General features: G+C 40.0%; 4 protein-coding genes across 7 annotated transcripts; 2 read left to right on the forward strand and 2 right to left on the reverse strand.

The window, feature by feature from the left end:
• The first annotated feature begins 12 nt into the window (after positions 1-12).
• LOC9328415 (DExH-box ATP-dependent RNA helicase DExH2) lies at positions 13-7,188 on the forward strand. 2 transcript variants are annotated; one of them, XM_021012930.1, is made up of 15 exons: positions 13-269; positions 477-567; positions 683-1,100; positions 1,221-1,295; positions 1,410-1,454; positions 1,786-1,879; positions 1,990-2,048; positions 2,147-2,272; positions 2,531-2,583; positions 2,863-2,896; positions 2,978-3,067; positions 3,172-4,176; positions 4,301-5,377; positions 5,466-5,623; positions 5,930-7,188. In XM_021012930.1, exons 1-15 carry the CDS (start codon positions 167-169, stop codon positions 6,936-6,938), a joined length of 4,437 nt encoding a protein of 1,478 aa, XP_020868589.1. In that variant the 5' UTR covers positions 13-166; the 3' UTR covers positions 6,939-7,188. The 2 variants fall into 2 exon arrangements, with proteins under 2 accessions (XP_020868589.1, XP_002889613.1); XM_002889567.2 differs by having other exon boundaries at positions 5,466-7,188.
• Positions 7,189-7,221: 33 nt separating this feature from the next.
• LOC9325678 (oxygen-evolving enhancer protein 2-1, chloroplastic) lies at positions 7,222-8,911 on the forward strand. Of its 2 annotated transcripts, none has more exons than XM_021012950.1 (4): positions 7,222-7,748; positions 7,853-8,085; positions 8,178-8,228; positions 8,470-8,911. In XM_021012950.1, the coding sequence occupies exons 1-4, from the start codon at positions 7,502-7,504 to the stop codon at positions 8,728-8,730; spliced, it is 792 nt and encodes a 263-aa protein (XP_020868609.1). In that variant the 5' UTR covers positions 7,222-7,501; the 3' UTR covers positions 8,731-8,911. The 2 variants fall into 2 exon arrangements, with proteins under 2 accessions (XP_020868609.1, XP_020868610.1); XM_021012951.1 differs by having other exon boundaries at positions 7,638-7,752.
• A 209-nt stretch (positions 8,912-9,120) lies between these two features.
• Positions 9,121-11,693, reverse strand: LOC9325679 (uncharacterized oxidoreductase At1g06690, chloroplastic). The gene is made up of 10 exons (XM_002892307.2): positions 11,359-11,693; positions 11,104-11,195; positions 10,995-11,035; positions 10,728-10,892; positions 10,630-10,652; positions 10,459-10,530; positions 10,204-10,371; positions 9,995-10,077; positions 9,616-9,678; positions 9,121-9,433 (listed from the first exon to the last, which is right to left on the reverse strand). Exons 1-10 carry the CDS (start codon positions 11,597-11,599, stop codon positions 9,248-9,250), a joined length of 1,134 nt encoding a protein of 377 aa, XP_002892353.1. The 5' UTR covers positions 11,600-11,693; the 3' UTR covers positions 9,121-9,247.
• Positions 11,694-13,295: 1,602 nt separating this feature from the next.
• Positions 13,296-16,063, reverse strand: LOC9328416 (PTI1-like tyrosine-protein kinase 1). 2 transcript variants are annotated; one of them, XM_021012948.1, is made up of 9 exons: positions 15,881-16,048; positions 15,676-15,773; positions 15,369-15,497; positions 14,850-15,103; positions 14,571-14,697; positions 14,170-14,443; positions 13,953-14,085; positions 13,780-13,866; positions 13,296-13,674 (listed from the first exon to the last, which is right to left on the reverse strand). In XM_021012948.1, the coding sequence occupies exons 3-9, from the start codon at positions 15,451-15,453 to the stop codon at positions 13,549-13,551; spliced, it is 1,086 nt and encodes a 361-aa protein (XP_020868607.1). In that variant the 5' UTR covers positions 15,454-15,497; positions 15,676-15,773; positions 15,881-16,048; the 3' UTR covers positions 13,296-13,548. The 2 variants fall into 2 exon arrangements, with proteins under 2 accessions (XP_020868607.1, XP_002892354.1); XM_002892308.2 differs by lacking the exon at positions 15,676-15,773 and having other exon boundaries at positions 15,881-16,063.
• Positions 16,064-16,555: the final 492 nt, after the last annotated feature.

The following is a 16,555-nucleotide window of genomic DNA, read 5'->3' on the forward strand; positions in this document are numbered from 1 at the left end:
TAATTAAATTTATGAAAAAAGGAAAATAGGGCAAGGAGGAGGAGGCGGAGAGCAAAACCGGCACCACTCATCAACGAGCTTCTCTCTGAAAGTGAAAGCTCACACAAGCCGCCGCATAGTAGTCTCTGCTCACAAGTATCGAGAGATATAGAAACCTTAAAAAGCGATGGCGAAGATGAAGAAGAATACGAAGCAAGCTCGTCTCTGCGAAACCACTGGGGCTTGGGCCACCAAGCTCCTTGAGGATTTTCGCGCCTCCGGGAACGATTGTGAGTTTACCTCTTCGACCGGGAATTAAAAAAGTTTCTTCCTTTTTTCTAAATCAAAGTTTCTTCTGCTAACCCTCAGATGAGCTCCAATACTCTCTACTTGCAATGGGTTTTAAGTTATTGTTAGCTTTGGTGATTTCTATCGGAATGTTGCCTTTTTTTTTGTTTGATCGAATGAAAGTGTGTTGGCTTTCTATTTGTGTGTAGCTTACGTCTTTGAGCAGCATCTTACAAATAGCGAACGTGGCATAATTCATCAGATGTGCCGAACTATGGGTATCCGATCAAAAAGTCACGGGTCAGTCACTGCTTAATGCAATTTTGTATGACGTTTGGTGGATATGCAAGTTTTGGGTATCTATCTACTACTTGAGAGCGCGCCCTAGTTTCTGATCCTCTTGGATTCTGCGTAGGACTGGGGAAGAAAGGCGTCTTTCTCTTTTCAAAAGAGATGACATTTCAAAGTCAGACAGCAAGCGTAGGTTTGAAACCAGAAATCAGAAAGGAAGAGAAGGAGATGGCTTGTCAAAGTCATACAGCAAGCATCGGTATGAAACCAAATTTCAGAAAGGAGGCGCTATAAGAAAGTCACAGAAGCTTAAATGTGTGTCATTTCCACCAGAGGCAAAAGCTGTCCTGCATGACTTATTTACTCGCTATCCACCTTGTGATGGCGATACTACAGGAACATCACTGGGTATATATACTGGAAACGTCCACAGTAATTGGAAAGATGACTTCTTCAAGAAACCTCAATTGACAAAAAACGATATTCAAAATAAAGTGGCATCCCTGAGTTCTAGACTGGAAAAAGAAAAACGTTTTAGAGAGGTTAGCAGTTACACGTATTTTCAAAAGATATAATATTCTCTATACAGAATCCAGTTTCAGAAAGTACTAAGCATGCACTGTCGCCTATATAAATATTCTTGTATTTTAATATTGTTACAGATCATTGAAGCACGATCAAAGCTTCCCATCGCATCTTTTCGCGATGCCATTATATCTGCAGTGGAGTCCAATCAGGTTATATGGGTCTTTAGATAATTTATTTGTTCCTCTATATCAGGATTCAGGATTTCCAGTGGGGATTGCCACTGGTTTAGAAAGAGTCTTTATTCATTCGTATTCGAAATGCAGGTTGTTCTTATTGCTGGTGAAACTGGTTGTGGGAAAACTACTCAGGTGCGTTTTTCCTCTTGTTGTTTGTAGTACACTAGAGTCAAAAGCTTCAGTGTTTTTCTCTGTTGCTCTTTATTCTGTATTGGTTTCTTCTGGTGGAGTCAAGTATAGTTATTCATCACAGGTTATGATTTTCTAGGTTCAGCTTGTCAGTTTTCATGTCCAAAGCATTGTAAAAAATCGAGTTTAAGTGTCGTGGAATAAGGGTTTCTGTTCTTGTACATGGTATTACCATATCACTTGGTATTTATAAATTGTATTCTGTTTCAAATAGTAGTTTTTTTTTTTCTTCATTTGTGAGGTTTCTCAGATGCCTCAGTTGTTGATATTTTAGGTGCCTCAATATCTTCTAGATCATATGTGGCATAGTAAGCAAGAAGTGTGCAAAATCATTTGCACCCAACCACGTCGTATCTCAGCTATTTCAGGTTAGTATCTATCTGATTCAACTCTTGTGATGTTTTCAGCCTTGTAATTCAAATGCATGCCATATAAGCAGCTAACTCCTTACTTAATGCCTTCTTTTCCTAATTTGAAGTTTCTGATCGAATATCTTGGGAAAGAGGTGAAACTATTGGGAGAACTGTCGGCTACAAGGTAAGGGGTCTTTGTTCTTAAACATACTTATCCATATTATAGACACACAAGTTCTTAGGGTTACAGGAAAAATCTTCTCTCAATATATCATTGTCTAGGTTCGGCTGCAAAGTGAAGGTGGAAGAGGGTCATCAGTTGTTTTCTGCACGAATGGCATTCTATTGAGGGTGCTTATAGGCAAAGGCGTTAACAGCTGTGTTCCTGATATAACTCACATTATTGTGGTAACACATTCTTGTTTGATTCATAATATGTTTTTCATGTGTTTATTAAGTATGTTTTTCCATTCACTACATGTCCTGGTTCCGCGGCAGGACTAAAATTTTAACTGAAAAAAAAAAAACATTATATTTTTAACAATCACTTTTATCTGCCATCTTGTTTCTGTTTGTTTATCTTAGGTTTTCTTCTTTGTGCTCTTCTGCTGTAAATTGATTTTATAGTTGTCTATATTGGTCACTGACCCGTGTGTCACTTTGTAGGACGAAATCCATGAAAGGGACTCCTACTCTGATTTCATGTTAATGATTTTAAGGTACACTCTCTGGCCCTCTTAAACACTGAGGTGCTCAGCTTGTCAAAATGAACCAAAAAAGTCAAATAGATTTCACGGAAAAAAGTTGATCATATGGCTATTGTTTAATTGGTGTCGCACTATAATTTAGATGCAAAAGCTGCTATACTTGTACACTTGTATTTTGAATTCTTTATTTGAAGCTAAGTGATGAAAACGATAACTACCAGGATATATACTTTTTTAATCTTTGGGTGAGTGGCAGAATTCAGATCAATTTGTGATGTTTTATATTTGCAGGGACTTGCTTCCGTCGAATCCTCATCTCCGACTGGTTGGTTATGTTTTGTTCTTCTCGTCTTCCATTGCTATGATACATTTACAATATAAGAATAAATATTTTCAATGGTAACAGATTCTAATGAGTGCTACTCTTGATGCTGAGAGGTTTTCTGAGTATTTCGGAGGTTGCCCGGTTGTCCGAGTACCTGGATTCACTTATCCAGTTAATTCCTCTCCCTTTGTGTCTCTCTCTATCTATCTCTTTCTAGAATTTGCTTCTTAGTCTCACTGCATTGGAAAACAATATTCTTGCGTCCATATCTACAGGTGAGAACCTTTTTTCTGGAAGATGCGCTCGCTGTCCTGAATTCAGACAAGAATAATCATCTACTTTCTGCTGACTCGAACATACCAAGTGACAAGCGTGATTTTAAAGATGAAGATAAAGTTTCTTTAGATGAAGCAATCGACTTGGCATGGACAAATGATGAGTTTGATTGTCTCATAGATCTAGTTTCATCTGAAGGAAGTCACGAGGCTTACAATTACCAGAACTCAACGACAGGCCTAACACCACTTATGGTCTTTGCTGGAAAGGGCAGGGTTAGCGATGTCTGCAAGCTCCTTTCATTTGGCGCTGACTGTACACTGAAGTCCAAAGAAGGTATAACAGCATTAGTATTAGCTGAAAAGGAGAATCAATTTGAAACTGCTCAAATAATCAGGGAACATGGGGGTAACATCCAGTCCAATTCTCAGCAAGCACAAGACTTACTTGATAAGTATATGGCGACAATCAAACCAGAAGAAGTAGATGTGGGTCTTATAGTGAAGTTAATGAAGAAAATATGCAGCGATTCAGAAGCTGGTGCCATTCTTGTTTTTCTACCAGGGTGGGAGGAAATAAGGAAAACAAAAGAGAAATTACTTGATGATCGCTTTTTTGCAGATAGTGATAAATTCATCATTCTATGTCTTCACTCAAGGGTTCCAGCTGAGGAACAGAAGAAAGTTTTTAATCGCCCCCCTCGTGGTTGTCGCAAAATTGTGCTTGCGACAAATATTGCTGAATCAGCAGTTACCATCGATGATGTGGTTTATGTGATAGATAGCGGTCGGATGAAGGAAAAGAGTTATGATCCCTATAATGATGTGTCAACGCTCCAGTCTTCTTGGGTATCAAAAGCAAATGCAAAACAGAGGGCGGGTCGAGCAGGCCGTTGCCAAGCTGGCATTTGTTATCATCTATATTCTAAACTCCGGGCAGCGTCTTTGTCCGAATATAGAGTTCCTGAAGTTATGAGAATGCCAGTGGATGAACTCTGCTTGCAGGTACTGTTCTTTCTAACATAGATTTGTTCTATGATGTTTAATTGTCATTCATGCATGGTAGCATCCTGTTTGAGACTTCTTGCGTACTTGATTTCTTACTGATGTGCTTCAATAATATGTTCAGGTTAAGATGCTGGATCCGAATTGCAACGTAAATGATTTCCTTCACAAATTGATGGACCCGCCTGTTGCTCAAAGTATTGCAAATGCCTTAATCATCCTTAAAGATATTGGAGCTTTGACTCCTCAAGAAGAGCTGACAGAACTTGGACAGAAATTTGGTCAGCTTCCAGTTCATCCTCGGATTAGCAAGATGATTTATTTCGCCATATTAGTGAACTGTTTGGATCCAGCACTTATTTTGGCATGTGCAGCCGACGAGAAGGATCCGTTTACTATGCCCTTGTCGCCAGGTGATAGAAAAAAGGCTGCTGCCGCAAAACATGAACTTGCATCGCTTTATGGAGACCACAGTGATCATCTTGCCACTGTTGCAGCTTTTCAGTGCTGGAAAAATGCAAAAGAAAGTGGTCAAGCTAAGGAGTTTTGTTCTAAGTACTTCATATCCCAAATTGTCATGAAGAGGCTGGATGATCTGCGTCGCAAGCTTCAGGGAGAACTTAGTAGACATGGGGTCATCCCTAGCAGCTCAAACTGTAGCCTGAATGCTCATGATCCGGGTATTCTCCGTGCTGTTATAGCAGTAGGATTGTACCCTATGTTGGGAAGGATGTGCCCAGTTTCCAAGAATCAGACAAGGTCTGTAGTAGAGACTATTGCTGGAGCCAAAGTTCGTGTGCCCTCGCTATCAAAAAATGTTGACTTGTCCTCTACCAAGTATGACGAAGCTTTAATTGTTTTTGATGAGATCACTCGAGGAGATTGGGGTGTGCAGATAAGAAGCTGCAGTGTTCTTCCCACTATACCTTTGTTACTGTTTTCAAGAGAGATAGCCGTTTCTACTACAGAGAGCTATGATGCTGTTAAGAGTGATGACGAGGAAGACCACGAAGTAGAAAATGTAGGAGACGCAATGGACATAGATAAAGAAGGTGGTAGGCCTGGAGAGAAAATAATGCTTGCGCCGGAAAATTCAGTAAAGGTAGTAGTGGATCGGTGGCTGCCTTTCAAGGTTACAGCTTTTGAAATTGCTCAAATGTATATCTTGAGAGAGAGACTAATGGCGTCCATTTTGTTCAAGGTACATGAGTTATATCACTATGATTTAAGATTTTCATTACTTTATTTTGGCAATGGCATCCTTTTTAACCTTCCATTCGCATTTGTAGGTTAAACATCCAAAGGAAAATTTGCCGCCTCATCTTGGTGCTTCTATGTATGCAATAGCTTCTATTCTCTCATATGATAGCCTCGCACAATCTTCAGTTCAAACCGGAGCTGTGCAACCTATTGCTTCAGTGGTAGATGCAACGAGTCCCAGAGATGATATACCTTCCGCTAACCCCAATGAGCTACGGGAGCATGACCCGAACACTACTCCAATGGGGTCAAAGCTCGAATTAGCCAACAAGTTGGGTTTGGGTAATATGGAAGAGAGCTTGCCTTCAAATTTCGCTGATGGGAATGAGCAACCTGACCCAAACACTTCTCCAGTGGAAGATGTTTCGGTGGCTACAAAACAAAAGAAGATGCAGTCAGAGTCCAAAAGGTGCAAGGCGCTCAACAACATTGATTTGGGGTATATTGAAGAGAATTTTGGGAACATGGAAGAGAATGCTCCTTCTGATCTGGCTAATGGGAATGAGCAAACATTGCCGAAGTCAGCTAGCAACTTGGACATGGGGTTTATGGAAGAGAACACGCCTTCTGATCTGGCGAATGGGAATGAGAAAACAGAGCCTAACTCAGCCAACAGCATGGAGTTGGGGAACATGGAAGAGAACAAGCCTTCTGATTTGGCAAATGGGAATAAGCAAAAAGAGTCTAAGTCAGTCAGCAAGTTGGATCTGGGTAGGGAGAAAGAGAGCATTCCTTCTAATTTCGCTAATGGAAATGAGCAACGTGACCCAAACATTGCTCCAGCTGAAGATGCTTCAGCGGCTAAGCAACCAGAAAAGAAGCGATCAAGGTCCAAAAAGTGCAAATCAGGCAACAACCTGGATTTGGGGAAGATGGAAAAGAGCAAGCCCTCCGATCTGGCAAACGGGAATGAGCAAACAGAGCCCAAGTCAGCCAACAACTTGGATTTAGGGAATATGGAAGAGAACACGCCTTCGGATCTGGCTAATGAGAATGAGCAAACAGTGCTTAAGCTACCTAACAACTCGGATAATGATAACATGGAAGAGAGCTTGCCTTTCAATCTTGCTAATGGTGATGAACAACCTGACCCAACCACTGCTCCAATGGAAGCTGCTTCAGTGGCTAAGCAACCAAAAAAGAAGCGATCAAGGTCGAAAAAGTGCAAATTAGTCAACAACCTGGATTTGGGGAACATGGAAGAGAAGAAGCCTTCTGATATGGCTAATGGGAATGAGCAGAAAGAGGCTAAGTCAGTCAGCAGGTTGGATCCGAGTAAGGATAAAGAGAGCATCCCTTCGAATCTTGTCAGTGGGAATGAGCAACCTGACTCAAACAACACTGCTCCAGTGGCTAAGAAACCAAAAAGGAAAAAGCGCAAATTAGCTAACAACTTCGATTCGGGTAACAATATTGAAGGGAAAATGCCTTCTACTAATGGGGTTGAGCAGCCTGAACTAAACATTTCTCTGACAGAAGCTGCATTAAAGGAGAACAATTAGGAAGCAAAACCAAAAGTCAAGCCAAGAAGGTTACTCGTAAGGACAAACAAGAAGAGAATTATGATGCACATTTCACTTTGGTGTTTTAATGAGCATTTTGGTGTTTGTCATGAAACGAATTTTTGAAGTCGCACCAACCATAATTTTATCTACATAGGTGTAACAGATTCTCAACTTTCAACAATTTTGTTAGATTATTTGTATTCATTCTCATGTAATTGAAAGAAGAAAAAAGGCCACTTTTGATCCAGAACTGCAGTGTCTTTTGACTTTAGTGTGAGCAGAAAAATATTTGCTTCTAGACCAAAATACTAAAATAGATGACTTATGAAACTGACGTGGAACAAGAACAAAGCGTATCTGCCACGTGGCACACTGCAACACCTCAACAGCCTTATCTGGACATCAACAGAGAGATCCTCCAATATCCGAAACCAACCAATCAGGTTCACTCTTGGTTTCATCTCCATACATTAACACACTCCAACAATCCTCAAAAAACACTTTCATAGCTTAATCACACACAAAAAGAAGAGAGAAAGAGAGATATACAGAGAGAGATAATGGCGTACAGTGCCTGTTTCCTACACCAGAGCGCATTGGCTTCCTCAGCCGCACGATCATCATCTTCCTCCTCATCCCAGCGTCACGTGTCACTCTCCAAACCTGTTCAGATCATGTGTAAAGCTCAACAGCCTCATGAAGACGATAACTCCGCCGTCTCCCGTCGTCTTGCTCTCACTCTCCTCGTCGGCGCCGCTGCTGTTGGTTCCAAAGTATCTCCTGCTGATGCCGCCTACGGTGAAGCTGGTGCGAACTTTTTCAAGAAAATCGAATAACCTTGGATCATTTCATTTTCAGACCGAATCTTGAAAACATATTTCTCTGGTTTTTTTTTTCTTGGTTTGTTGCAGCAAATGTGTTTGGGAAGCCAAAGACGAACACAGACTTCTTGCCATACAATGGAGATGGATTCAAAGTGCAGGTGCCAGCAAAATGGAACCCAAGCAAAGAGATTGAGTATCCAGGACAAGTCCTTAGGTACGAAGACAACTTCGATGCTACTAGCAATCTCAATGTCATGGTCACTCCTACTGACAAGAAGTCCATCACTGATTACGGTTCTCCCGAAGAGTTCCTCTCTCAGGTCTTTTACTTTACTCCATTATCTATAAAGATGATGATGTTACAAAATATAATGAAGTGTGAGACTGAGTGGTGATTTTGGGCTTTATGCAGGTTAATTACCTCCTAGGGAAACAAGCTTACTTCGGTGAGACTGCCTCTGAGGTAAACTTCCCATTGTCATTTGTTTGAGTAACCTGAAGCTGACAGAATAGAATATGAGAATCAAACACCGTAGAGAGAACACATTCTCTCCCTCGTTGTCAACTGATAATTGAAACTCTTTTCAACTGATAACCTCGAAAGATTTCTCTAGTTTTGGATGAGTCTTACAAGCAAGATTTTTACCTTATGTGGAGTTGGGTTGTCAGGTCCTAACTGTGTGTGAATCTGACGTTTCTTCCAGGGAGGCTTTGACAACAATGCAGTGGCAACAGCAAACATTCTGGAGTCATCATCTCAGGAAGTTGGTGGGAAACCCTACTATTACTTGTCTGTGTTGACAAGAACGGCTGATGGAGACGAAGGTGGGAAGCATCAGCTGATCACTGCCACTGTGAATGGAGGGAAGCTTTACATCTGCAAAGCACAAGCTGGAGACAAGAGGTGGTTCAAGGGAGCCAGGAAATTTGTCGAGAGCGCAGCCACTTCTTTCAGTGTTGCTTGAGTGAAAGCAACACAACATAACAATGCTCTGCTTGCTTTCTTCATTTGTCTCTTGTAAAAAATGGAAATGAAACTGAGCTTTTGAGAACTATCAAAATGATGTCACCTTTGCGGCTTCACTTGTGTACCTGTGATAACAGACTCGTTTTTCGAATTTCTCAAAAAAAAAAAAAAACTATATTCAATAGATCTTTTTCTCAAATTAAGCTACAGACTAAATCTAAATCCTTGAAAACCTAAAGATAGTGAAGAAAGCCTGCTTGAAGCTGATATGACAAGAGGTGAGAATGAAATGCAGACGAATTAAGACGTCTGACTATAATTAGATCTTTTGAAGCAAGGGCCAAAGGCCCTCTTTCTTTTTTCAATCATTTGTTTGGCTACTGTAAAGTTCTCGAAGAGGCAAAGAGATTTGATTTGCATAGTATTACAACAGTTTACTATCATCTATGTACTACTTTTAATTCATATTGTAACTTTTAAGCTTTACAAATGCTACAAACAGAGTGTTTAAGAGTTCAGAGATACTCAACAGGGAAACCAATGACGGGTTTTATCTCAGAGGCCAGGGTCTGTAGCTCGCTCACTTCATTGTCTGTCAGACTCCAACCTATCGCTCCCGCAAACTCTTTGGCTTGTTCTGCGTTCTTGGCTCCTGGGATGGGTATCACGTTCCCTTGTGCCACCAACCAGTTCAACGCTACCTGCACAGGACAAAACAAACAAAACAAGAAAGGCATATGATTTGATGCAACTCGAGGGTGTCCACTTGGATAGCTTAACATGGATCACACAATTACTCTTTTGTATTTTTCTTAACGTTTTTGGACTTCAACTTTGGGCAGGGAAAAAGAAAAATAGAGTGCAGAAGGAAAAGTGAAAGAACCTGTGTGGGAGTTTTGCTGTAGTTTTCACCAATTTGTTTGATTCTATTCAACAGGGGTTGAAGCTGTAACGTCACAAGTCAAAGTTAGTGAAGAAACCTGGCACTATGACGCTACCTTTTGATAATTTATGTATAGGTATATTGATTGGTGTTGTGTGTTTTGAATAAAAGTGTATACATTGTCTCAAAACAGAACTTACTAAGAAAAAAGCAGGACGAGAGGAGAAAATCGGGAGGTTTATAACAGTGAGATATACAAGTTATCAAAATCCAAAAATCTGTTTCCTAGAAGACTCAGGGTTATTCAGATGTAACTATAGTTTTGCAGACATACACGCCTGTGTTAAAGAACTTAGATATTTTCAGTCAAAGCTATTACCTTTGTTAAAAACTCACGCGTATAAATGCGACCCCGAGGACCTGAGGGTGGGTTCTCTGGGGTGTATTTACCAGTTAGAGCACCTGGAAAAAAAAGACAAAATAACGGAAAATGTATGTGTTCATTGGCCAGGTTGTATAAGAGCCTTATGCAACTTTTCCAGAGAACGATAGACATGACCACAAAGCAAGAGATAAAAGGCAAATCACCTTGAGCGATGGGGGAATATGCAATTAAAGTAACTCCAAGCTCATCACAAGCAGCCTTTACACCAGTCTGCTCTGGAGCTCTGTATATCAGACTGTAGTTGACTTGATTTGAGGCCAGAGGAATTCCTCTTTTTTTGAGTCTTTCATATGCATCTCGTAGCCGCTTCTCTGAAAAATTGCACAACGGTAAGCATAATTAATTTCTTTTCAAGTCTCGATCATCTGTGAGAAAGAAAAAACAGGCTGAAATAATACCGCTGTAGTTAGAAACGCCAACAGCCTTGACAAGTCCTTGTTCAACAGCATCCCCAAGACCATCAAGATATCCTAAAACATAATTCACCATGTCATTGGATATGATATAACTACCAAAAGTGACAAGACTCTTGTTCAAAAGTAGCTTTAGTGCTTGTCATAAGTAAAAACCTTCATTTCCCCATAGTCCCGGCCTGAAATTTAAGACAGCAAATAGTGAGATTGTTTTGATTAGAGTGCTTACTCCAACATGAATTAGGTGTACATACCAATGGAGTTGATAGAGATCTACAGATGAAAGCTCGAGCCGGGAAAGGGAATCTTTAAGGGCAGTGATAACACTTTTACGACCCAATCGCCATGGCAATGCAGCAAACTTGGTTGCAACTGAAATCTCAGCTGCAGGATATCTCTCTTTTCTCTCACGGATAAATCTGTTCAAAATCTCACCAAAGACAGTCAAGAAGAACATGTATGAGGAAATGAGGATCAAAGCACACTAATAGACATGTTTCCAAAAGACAGTGAAAAAGTACCTTCCTAAAAGAGTTTCAGAGCTTATAGCACCCAGAGAAAACTATAAAAGAAGATAATGTGAGGCTTCCAATTAGTTTCAGAAGAAACCACTATACGAAGGAAGACTACCTTGGAACCATAAACTTCAGCGGTATCGAAAAAATCAATACCGTTGTCAAGACTTGTATCAAAAGCACCTTTAGCAGCCTTCAATTTCCTGTCTACCATCATAGAAAAAAGAGAAAAAATTTAATACTTGTTGCTGCTTCTTGATACATGAAAGAGGAGAAAAATTAAAGAATCTAGAAGAAAGAAAAAGAAATTCGTTGTTATAATACTATATATGTATAAAATTGACAATCGAAAATACGTCAGTGAACTGACCATCCCACTGGAAATCATTCCAGTAGCTGTTATCACCCCAAGACCAGACTCCGATCCCAAGCTTCGTCACTTTCAAATCCGACCCACCCAATTTCACTTTTGATTCTTCCGACGTGGCCGGAGCCACTGAATCACCAGAGGCTACAGCTCTGACCAGCTTACGGACGAAACTTCCTCTTCCCCGAGAGCCTTCGGAAACAACATAGTTGAAAGGGAAGGTGAAGTGCGTAGCCATGGCCATGCTGATTCGTTCTTTATTTTTTTTGAAATTGGAAAAAAGAGACGAATAAGAAGAGGTTTGTGGCACTGCGAGAGGTGAGAGACGGTGCTATGGACACGTATGATGTTGGCGGGCCAAACAAATCAAAAACAATTCTTTACTTAATTCAAAAAAAAAAAAAACGAAATTGACATTGGTTTTCTCTTGGGCTTGGTTGGGCCTTTGTTTATCTGCTTTTATAATGGGCCTTTTGGTTTTGTTGTGCTTCTTGTTTCTGACTTTTTTCAAGAATTAGGAACCACAGAAAAAAATATGAGAGGTGAAACTGACATTTTAGCTTACAAAAGATTTGTGAAGAAAATTAAAACATTATCGAACATGAACATGATACTACCGTAAATATTCAATTACTAAGTTATTATCCTCTCCTAGATAAGATAAATTGCACATTTTCTTTTTTTCTCATCATGAAATGGTTTAAAATCATATTCAAAATCGGGGATAGGAGGAAAAGGCGAGGCGGTGGGCGATAGTGAAACCCAAGCGGAGACGCGATTCGCCGCCACTCTTCTCCGACAGGTTGTTGGACGGAAACGGCGAGAGCTCGATCACCGGAGATGATGTCGCCGTTGCGGAAGAGTTGAGGCGAACTTGTTTCAGAGCTTGGATTCGCTTGGCGGAGTTGCTTCTCAGATCTCCACCGCCTTACCTTTGCTCTCTTCGATCTCTTGGTTAGGTTTTGAATCCTGATTCGGCAGTCTGCAGTTTCCCGTTAATCGGGCTTTTGGCTCCGGGAGTTTCCTTTAAACTCGCCGGCTTTGTTTCTGGAGGGGTTTCGACCCTTGCCGGCTTTAAATCTTGTCTTAGGCTGTGTAATAGGTACTGGTTTCAATCTTGAATAACAGAGATAGAATTAGTGAATGCTATCTCAATCAGTTTAGTTTTAGATGTTTAGTCGTGGGTAATTTAGGATGGTTTTAATCTTTGGCTTGGTCTTCATATGAGAATTGGATGTTTTGTTGGCCTTTTTCTAAGGTCTGGTAGTACGTCTTAGACGTTTGGTCCGGATTTTGGGGCTCTCAGTCTCTAGTTCTATATCATTGGTGTAATCAGGTATGGTAACATGGTCTTGCTGTTTGTGGTTTGTTTTGTGGCTTGTGCTTCTCTTGATTGTGGAAGCTCCAGACTAGGTTTATTTGCTTGCTCTGAGTTAGGGAGTTGATCTTCCTTCAGCTTTCCTTCTCGTTGTAGTTGGTGTTTCCCGTCTTGGTTTATTTCGCAGACTCCTCCTTGTTCTCTCGTCTGCGTTACTTGGGTTTGAAATTGAGAAGCGGGTCGTTGAAGTTGTTACCTTCCTTTCAAGCTTTAGGATCTCAATGGTCGAGACTCTTGCAGAAGTTTCGGGTTGATTCAATTGCACTCCTGGCTCTGCCGGTCGCGCGTTAAGTGTAAAGGTTCCTGGGACAGGGGTTAAGTGAGAGATTCGTTCAACCCTCTCTTAGTCTTTTATTTTCTGTTAGAATTTCTGCTAGATTTGCTCCTTCTATTAAGTCCTTGTTAGTTTGTTGCCAATCTTTGATCCTTTCCAGCTTGCTTACGACAGCTTATAAGCTTAGTTTGTTATCTTTTTCAGAACTTGTAATAGGCTTGACTGTTTACTAGTTGTATTGGCTCCATAATCTATAAAGAACACTATTGTGAAAAAAAAAAAAAAAGATAAGATAAATTGCACAAAATATAAATAAATAAGAGTTCCTCTCTCCCACTCAGTAAACGGCAAAAAATAAACTTTGCCATCAATTATCTCTCTTCTAGCACAACAAAATTTGTGTGCAAAAAATCAAATCATCAAATGAAACATCTTTAATAGTTATCACTTTCAAAACCAACCTCATCATCATTTATGGCAATGGTACTATGTAGATTCTTTCTGATAGTTGCAGTGAAAAAAAAAAAAGATTAAAAGAGTTTCAAGATTCTGGTGCGGGAGCTGCGGCTGGAGGTTTCAGGAGAGGCTGTAGCGCCTTCACAACTATGCTCATATTTGGTCTAAACTCAGCTTCGTATTGCACACACAATGCTGCCACTGCTGCTAGCTGCATTATTGCCCACATAACATATTATTTTTTTATCTCTAAGGATTCTGAAATTTGTGATAAAAATTTCAATCTTGTACATGTTCATGGCAAGGAGAGAGGTACCTTAGCAACTGCTTTTGGAGGGTAATCCGCTTTTAGCTTTGGATCAATGCACTGTTTCACTTTATCTTCACTGAGTCTTGGTGTCGCCTGATACAGAGCCAATAACATGACATTGTAAACCCAAGGGGACAAGAACTATGAAAATTTATGGTCCTGAACGTATGTATACTTACCCAGGTTACAAGACTCTGTTGACCTCGAGGCATGGTATGATCCACCGGTTTCCTCCCTGTAAGAAGTTCTAGAAGTACAACCCCAAAGCTGTACACATCACTCTTCTGAGTCAACTGTCCAGTCATTGCATATCTGCATAAGAGGGCGGATTAACATTTTAGCTGTTTATTAGACATTCATAAGCATACAAAACAATAAGGTCTTAAGAAACATTACTCTGGAGCATGATAACCAAAAGTCCCCAAGACTCTTGTTGAGTGAAGACGGGCAGCATTATCGGGTGCTTGATTCGAGAGATTGAAATCAGCAATCTTTGCTTTGTAGTCTTCAAAAAGAAGGACATTGCTAGATCTTATGTCTCTATGGATTACAGGAGGCTGAGACTTCTCATGAAGGTATTCCAAACCCCTAGCTGCCTCAACCGCTATCTTCACCCTCGTTATCCAGTCAAGTGTTGGACCTGGCTGTGCCCCTTGAACTCCCTTTCTACCTATACTCGCACAATAAGCAACCAATCACATGGAAAAAATATTGTTTGGCACAAATAAGAATACTTTTGGTCAAAACAGGGAGTTTATTTAGTCAGAGAATCTTAAAGTCCAAAAAGCTTATCTTACCATGCAAGATGTCATGCAACGACCCCATTGTTGCAAACTCATATGCAAGGACGCGTAGGTTTCCATCAACACAAAAACCAAGCAATTGAATGAGATTTTCATGCTTCAGCCTAGAGACCATGGAAACCTAAGGAAGAGCAAACTATTAATATGACAAGTTGAAAGAGGATGTAAACACAAGCTTCCTTGATAAAATGCATGGATACTGGTACTCATCTCAAGTCATTACAAAGTAAGTGGATTAAGAGAGACGGAAAGAAGTTGAAGAAGATTGATAACCTGACTCAAGAATTCGGCATCTGTTTCAGCTTCAGGCGCGACATCAAGTTTCTTCAGAGCAACCGCTACACCATCATTTAGTGTCGCATAATATACTCTTCCGTAAGACCCTTCACCAATCAGTGCCTTGGATCCAAAATTTTCAGTCTTTTCCTTCACCTCATCCAAAGACAAGGGAGGGACCTCGATCGGAAGAGCTTCCTTCTTCATCTCGTGTTTTGCAACAGGTGCTGGTTTTGGATTCTTATGATTTGCTACATACATGAAGTCAGATACTCAAGACAATAAGCATAAACAGAAAATCAATGTCTAAGATACACAACACGAAGTCATTAGATGTTTAAAGTTTCGACCAAATGTCAACTTATTTCCCTCAGTTGGAAGCTATGATAACTGCTATACAAAGGTGGGCAGGGACGCATCTACTAGTACGTGACCACTACCCCCAGAACATATCCCTCAAAGATAGATGACCGTAGAATACTTGAGTAGCTACTAGGTGGCATCTAGATAACATACCATCAGATTGCTGCTGCGAACTTTTCAGTTGTTGCTCTTCATTTGAGTCTTCTATCTGACATGTACAACAGATCCACTTGCGCATCCTTGTTCACTTCTTCAATATAGATCGCCAACAACCTTTGGCTCCTGAAATAGATAATGTAATTCCAAGTTGATAAAATCAAAAGGATCAAAGAATCTTGATAGCAATTTGATTGAGCAGATAAAAAAATGTAATTCCAAGTTGATAAAATCAAAATTATCAAACAAGGAAAAACACATGATCCCTACATGCAAAATCAAAAAGAAAAAAAGGGACAAATACCTCCGCTACCACCAAATACAGCCAGAAGAATAATCAAGGATCACAATTTACCATCCAAAACCCAGATGAAACGAAATCGAATGGTAAAAACTTGAAATCTAAGAAAGCAAAGATGCGTCAAGGAATAGAACGGCCTTAAGAGCCCATTTCTACGAAATCCAAAATCAGATGCAAACAATAAAAAGAAGAAAAGAGAAATCTTTACCGGTCTAATCTCCCGGAGACACCGACAAAACTCGCTGTCCCTCTCAATCTCTCTAGGATTCGTCGCGTACGATCGTCTCCTCTGCGATGATGATGAGAGAGAGAGAGGGTTGCTTGATGGAGACGAAGGGAGAAAGAAAGGAAGAAGAGAGAAAAGAAAAGAAAAGAAAGTTAACAGCTTTGGCGTTTTTTTTGTAATCTCTAATTTTGCTTTAATTGAACTCTCTCTCTCTCTATCTCTAAGTCTAATCTCACTCTCCTCTCTTTCTGCTTTCTTCTTTCCTAATCTCTTTATTTTTTATTTTTAATCTCTACTTAATTTCCAGATATGAAATACCTTATCACCACCAAATAAAGATATATCGAATTATTATTTACCTGACCAACGAGAATAACAACGAATTGCGAAAATTTTCTTCTCATTTTCCGGGCAATGGTCATTGTTTTTTAGTAACAACATTTGACTCAAGTCTTTCTTTACCAAGTTGGGATTTTATACTATGAAACTAATTATAAGGAAAAGTTAAAAATATTGGTAAAAGATAAGTATAACTAAGAGCATCATCTCCGATGACATTTTAATATCATATAGAGTACATTTTTAATTATTTTGTTGATCATCTTCAATTAAAGTTAGTTTTTTGTATGGCATGCTGCTATAAAATAGTCCATATAC

The sequence above is a fragment of the Arabidopsis lyrata genome, assembly GCF_000004255.2.
Source record: "Arabidopsis lyrata subsp. lyrata unplaced genomic scaffold ARALYscaffold_1, whole genome shotgun sequence".
NCBI lineage: Eukaryota > Viridiplantae > Streptophyta > Magnoliopsida > Brassicales > Brassicaceae > Arabidopsis > Arabidopsis lyrata.

Coding starts and splice junctions, on each gene's coding strand:
- LOC9328415 (XM_002889567.2), top strand. CDS start 167: ATGGCGAAGATGAAGAAGAATACGAAGCAAGCTCGTCTCTGCGAAACC. Junction 270..476: donor TCGCGCCTCCGGGAACGATT/GTGAGTTTACCT, acceptor ATTTGTGTGTAG/CTTACGTCTTTGAGCAGCAT. Junction 1,101..1,220: donor AAGAAAAACGTTTTAGAGAG/GTTAGCAGTTAC, acceptor ATATTGTTACAG/ATCATTGAAGCACGATCAAA.
- LOC9325678 (XM_021012950.1), top strand. CDS start 7,502: ATGGCGTACAGTGCCTGTTTCCTACACCAGAGCGCATTGGCTTCCTCA. Junction 7,749..7,852: donor TGCCGCCTACGGTGAAGCTG/GTGCGAACTTTT, acceptor GGTTTGTTGCAG/CAAATGTGTTTGGGAAGCCA. Junction 8,229..8,469: donor TCGGTGAGACTGCCTCTGAG/GTAAACTTCCCA, acceptor CGTTTCTTCCAG/GGAGGCTTTGACAACAATGC.
- LOC9325679 (XM_002892307.2), bottom strand. CDS start 11,599: ATGGCCATGGCTACGCACTTCACCTTCCCTTTCAACTATGTTGTTTCC. Junction 10,372..10,458: donor TGGCGTTTCTAACTACAGCG/GTATTATTTCAG, acceptor GCAATTTTTCAG/AGAAGCGGCTACGAGATGCA. Junction 9,679..9,994: donor CGCGTGAGTTTTTAACAAAG/GTAATAGCTTTG, acceptor GTGACGTTACAG/CTTCAACCCCTGTTGAATAG.
- LOC9328416 (XM_002892308.2), bottom strand. CDS start 15,453: ATGCGCAAGTGGATCTGTTGTACATGTCAGATAGAAGACTCAAATGAA. Junction 15,104..15,368: donor TTCGCAGCAGCAATCTGATG/GTATGTTATCTA, acceptor TCATGTATGTAG/CAAATCATAAGAATCCAAAA. Junction 14,086..14,169: donor TTTGGTTATCATGCTCCAGA/GTAATGTTTCTT, acceptor CCTCTTATGCAG/ATATGCAATGACTGGACAGT.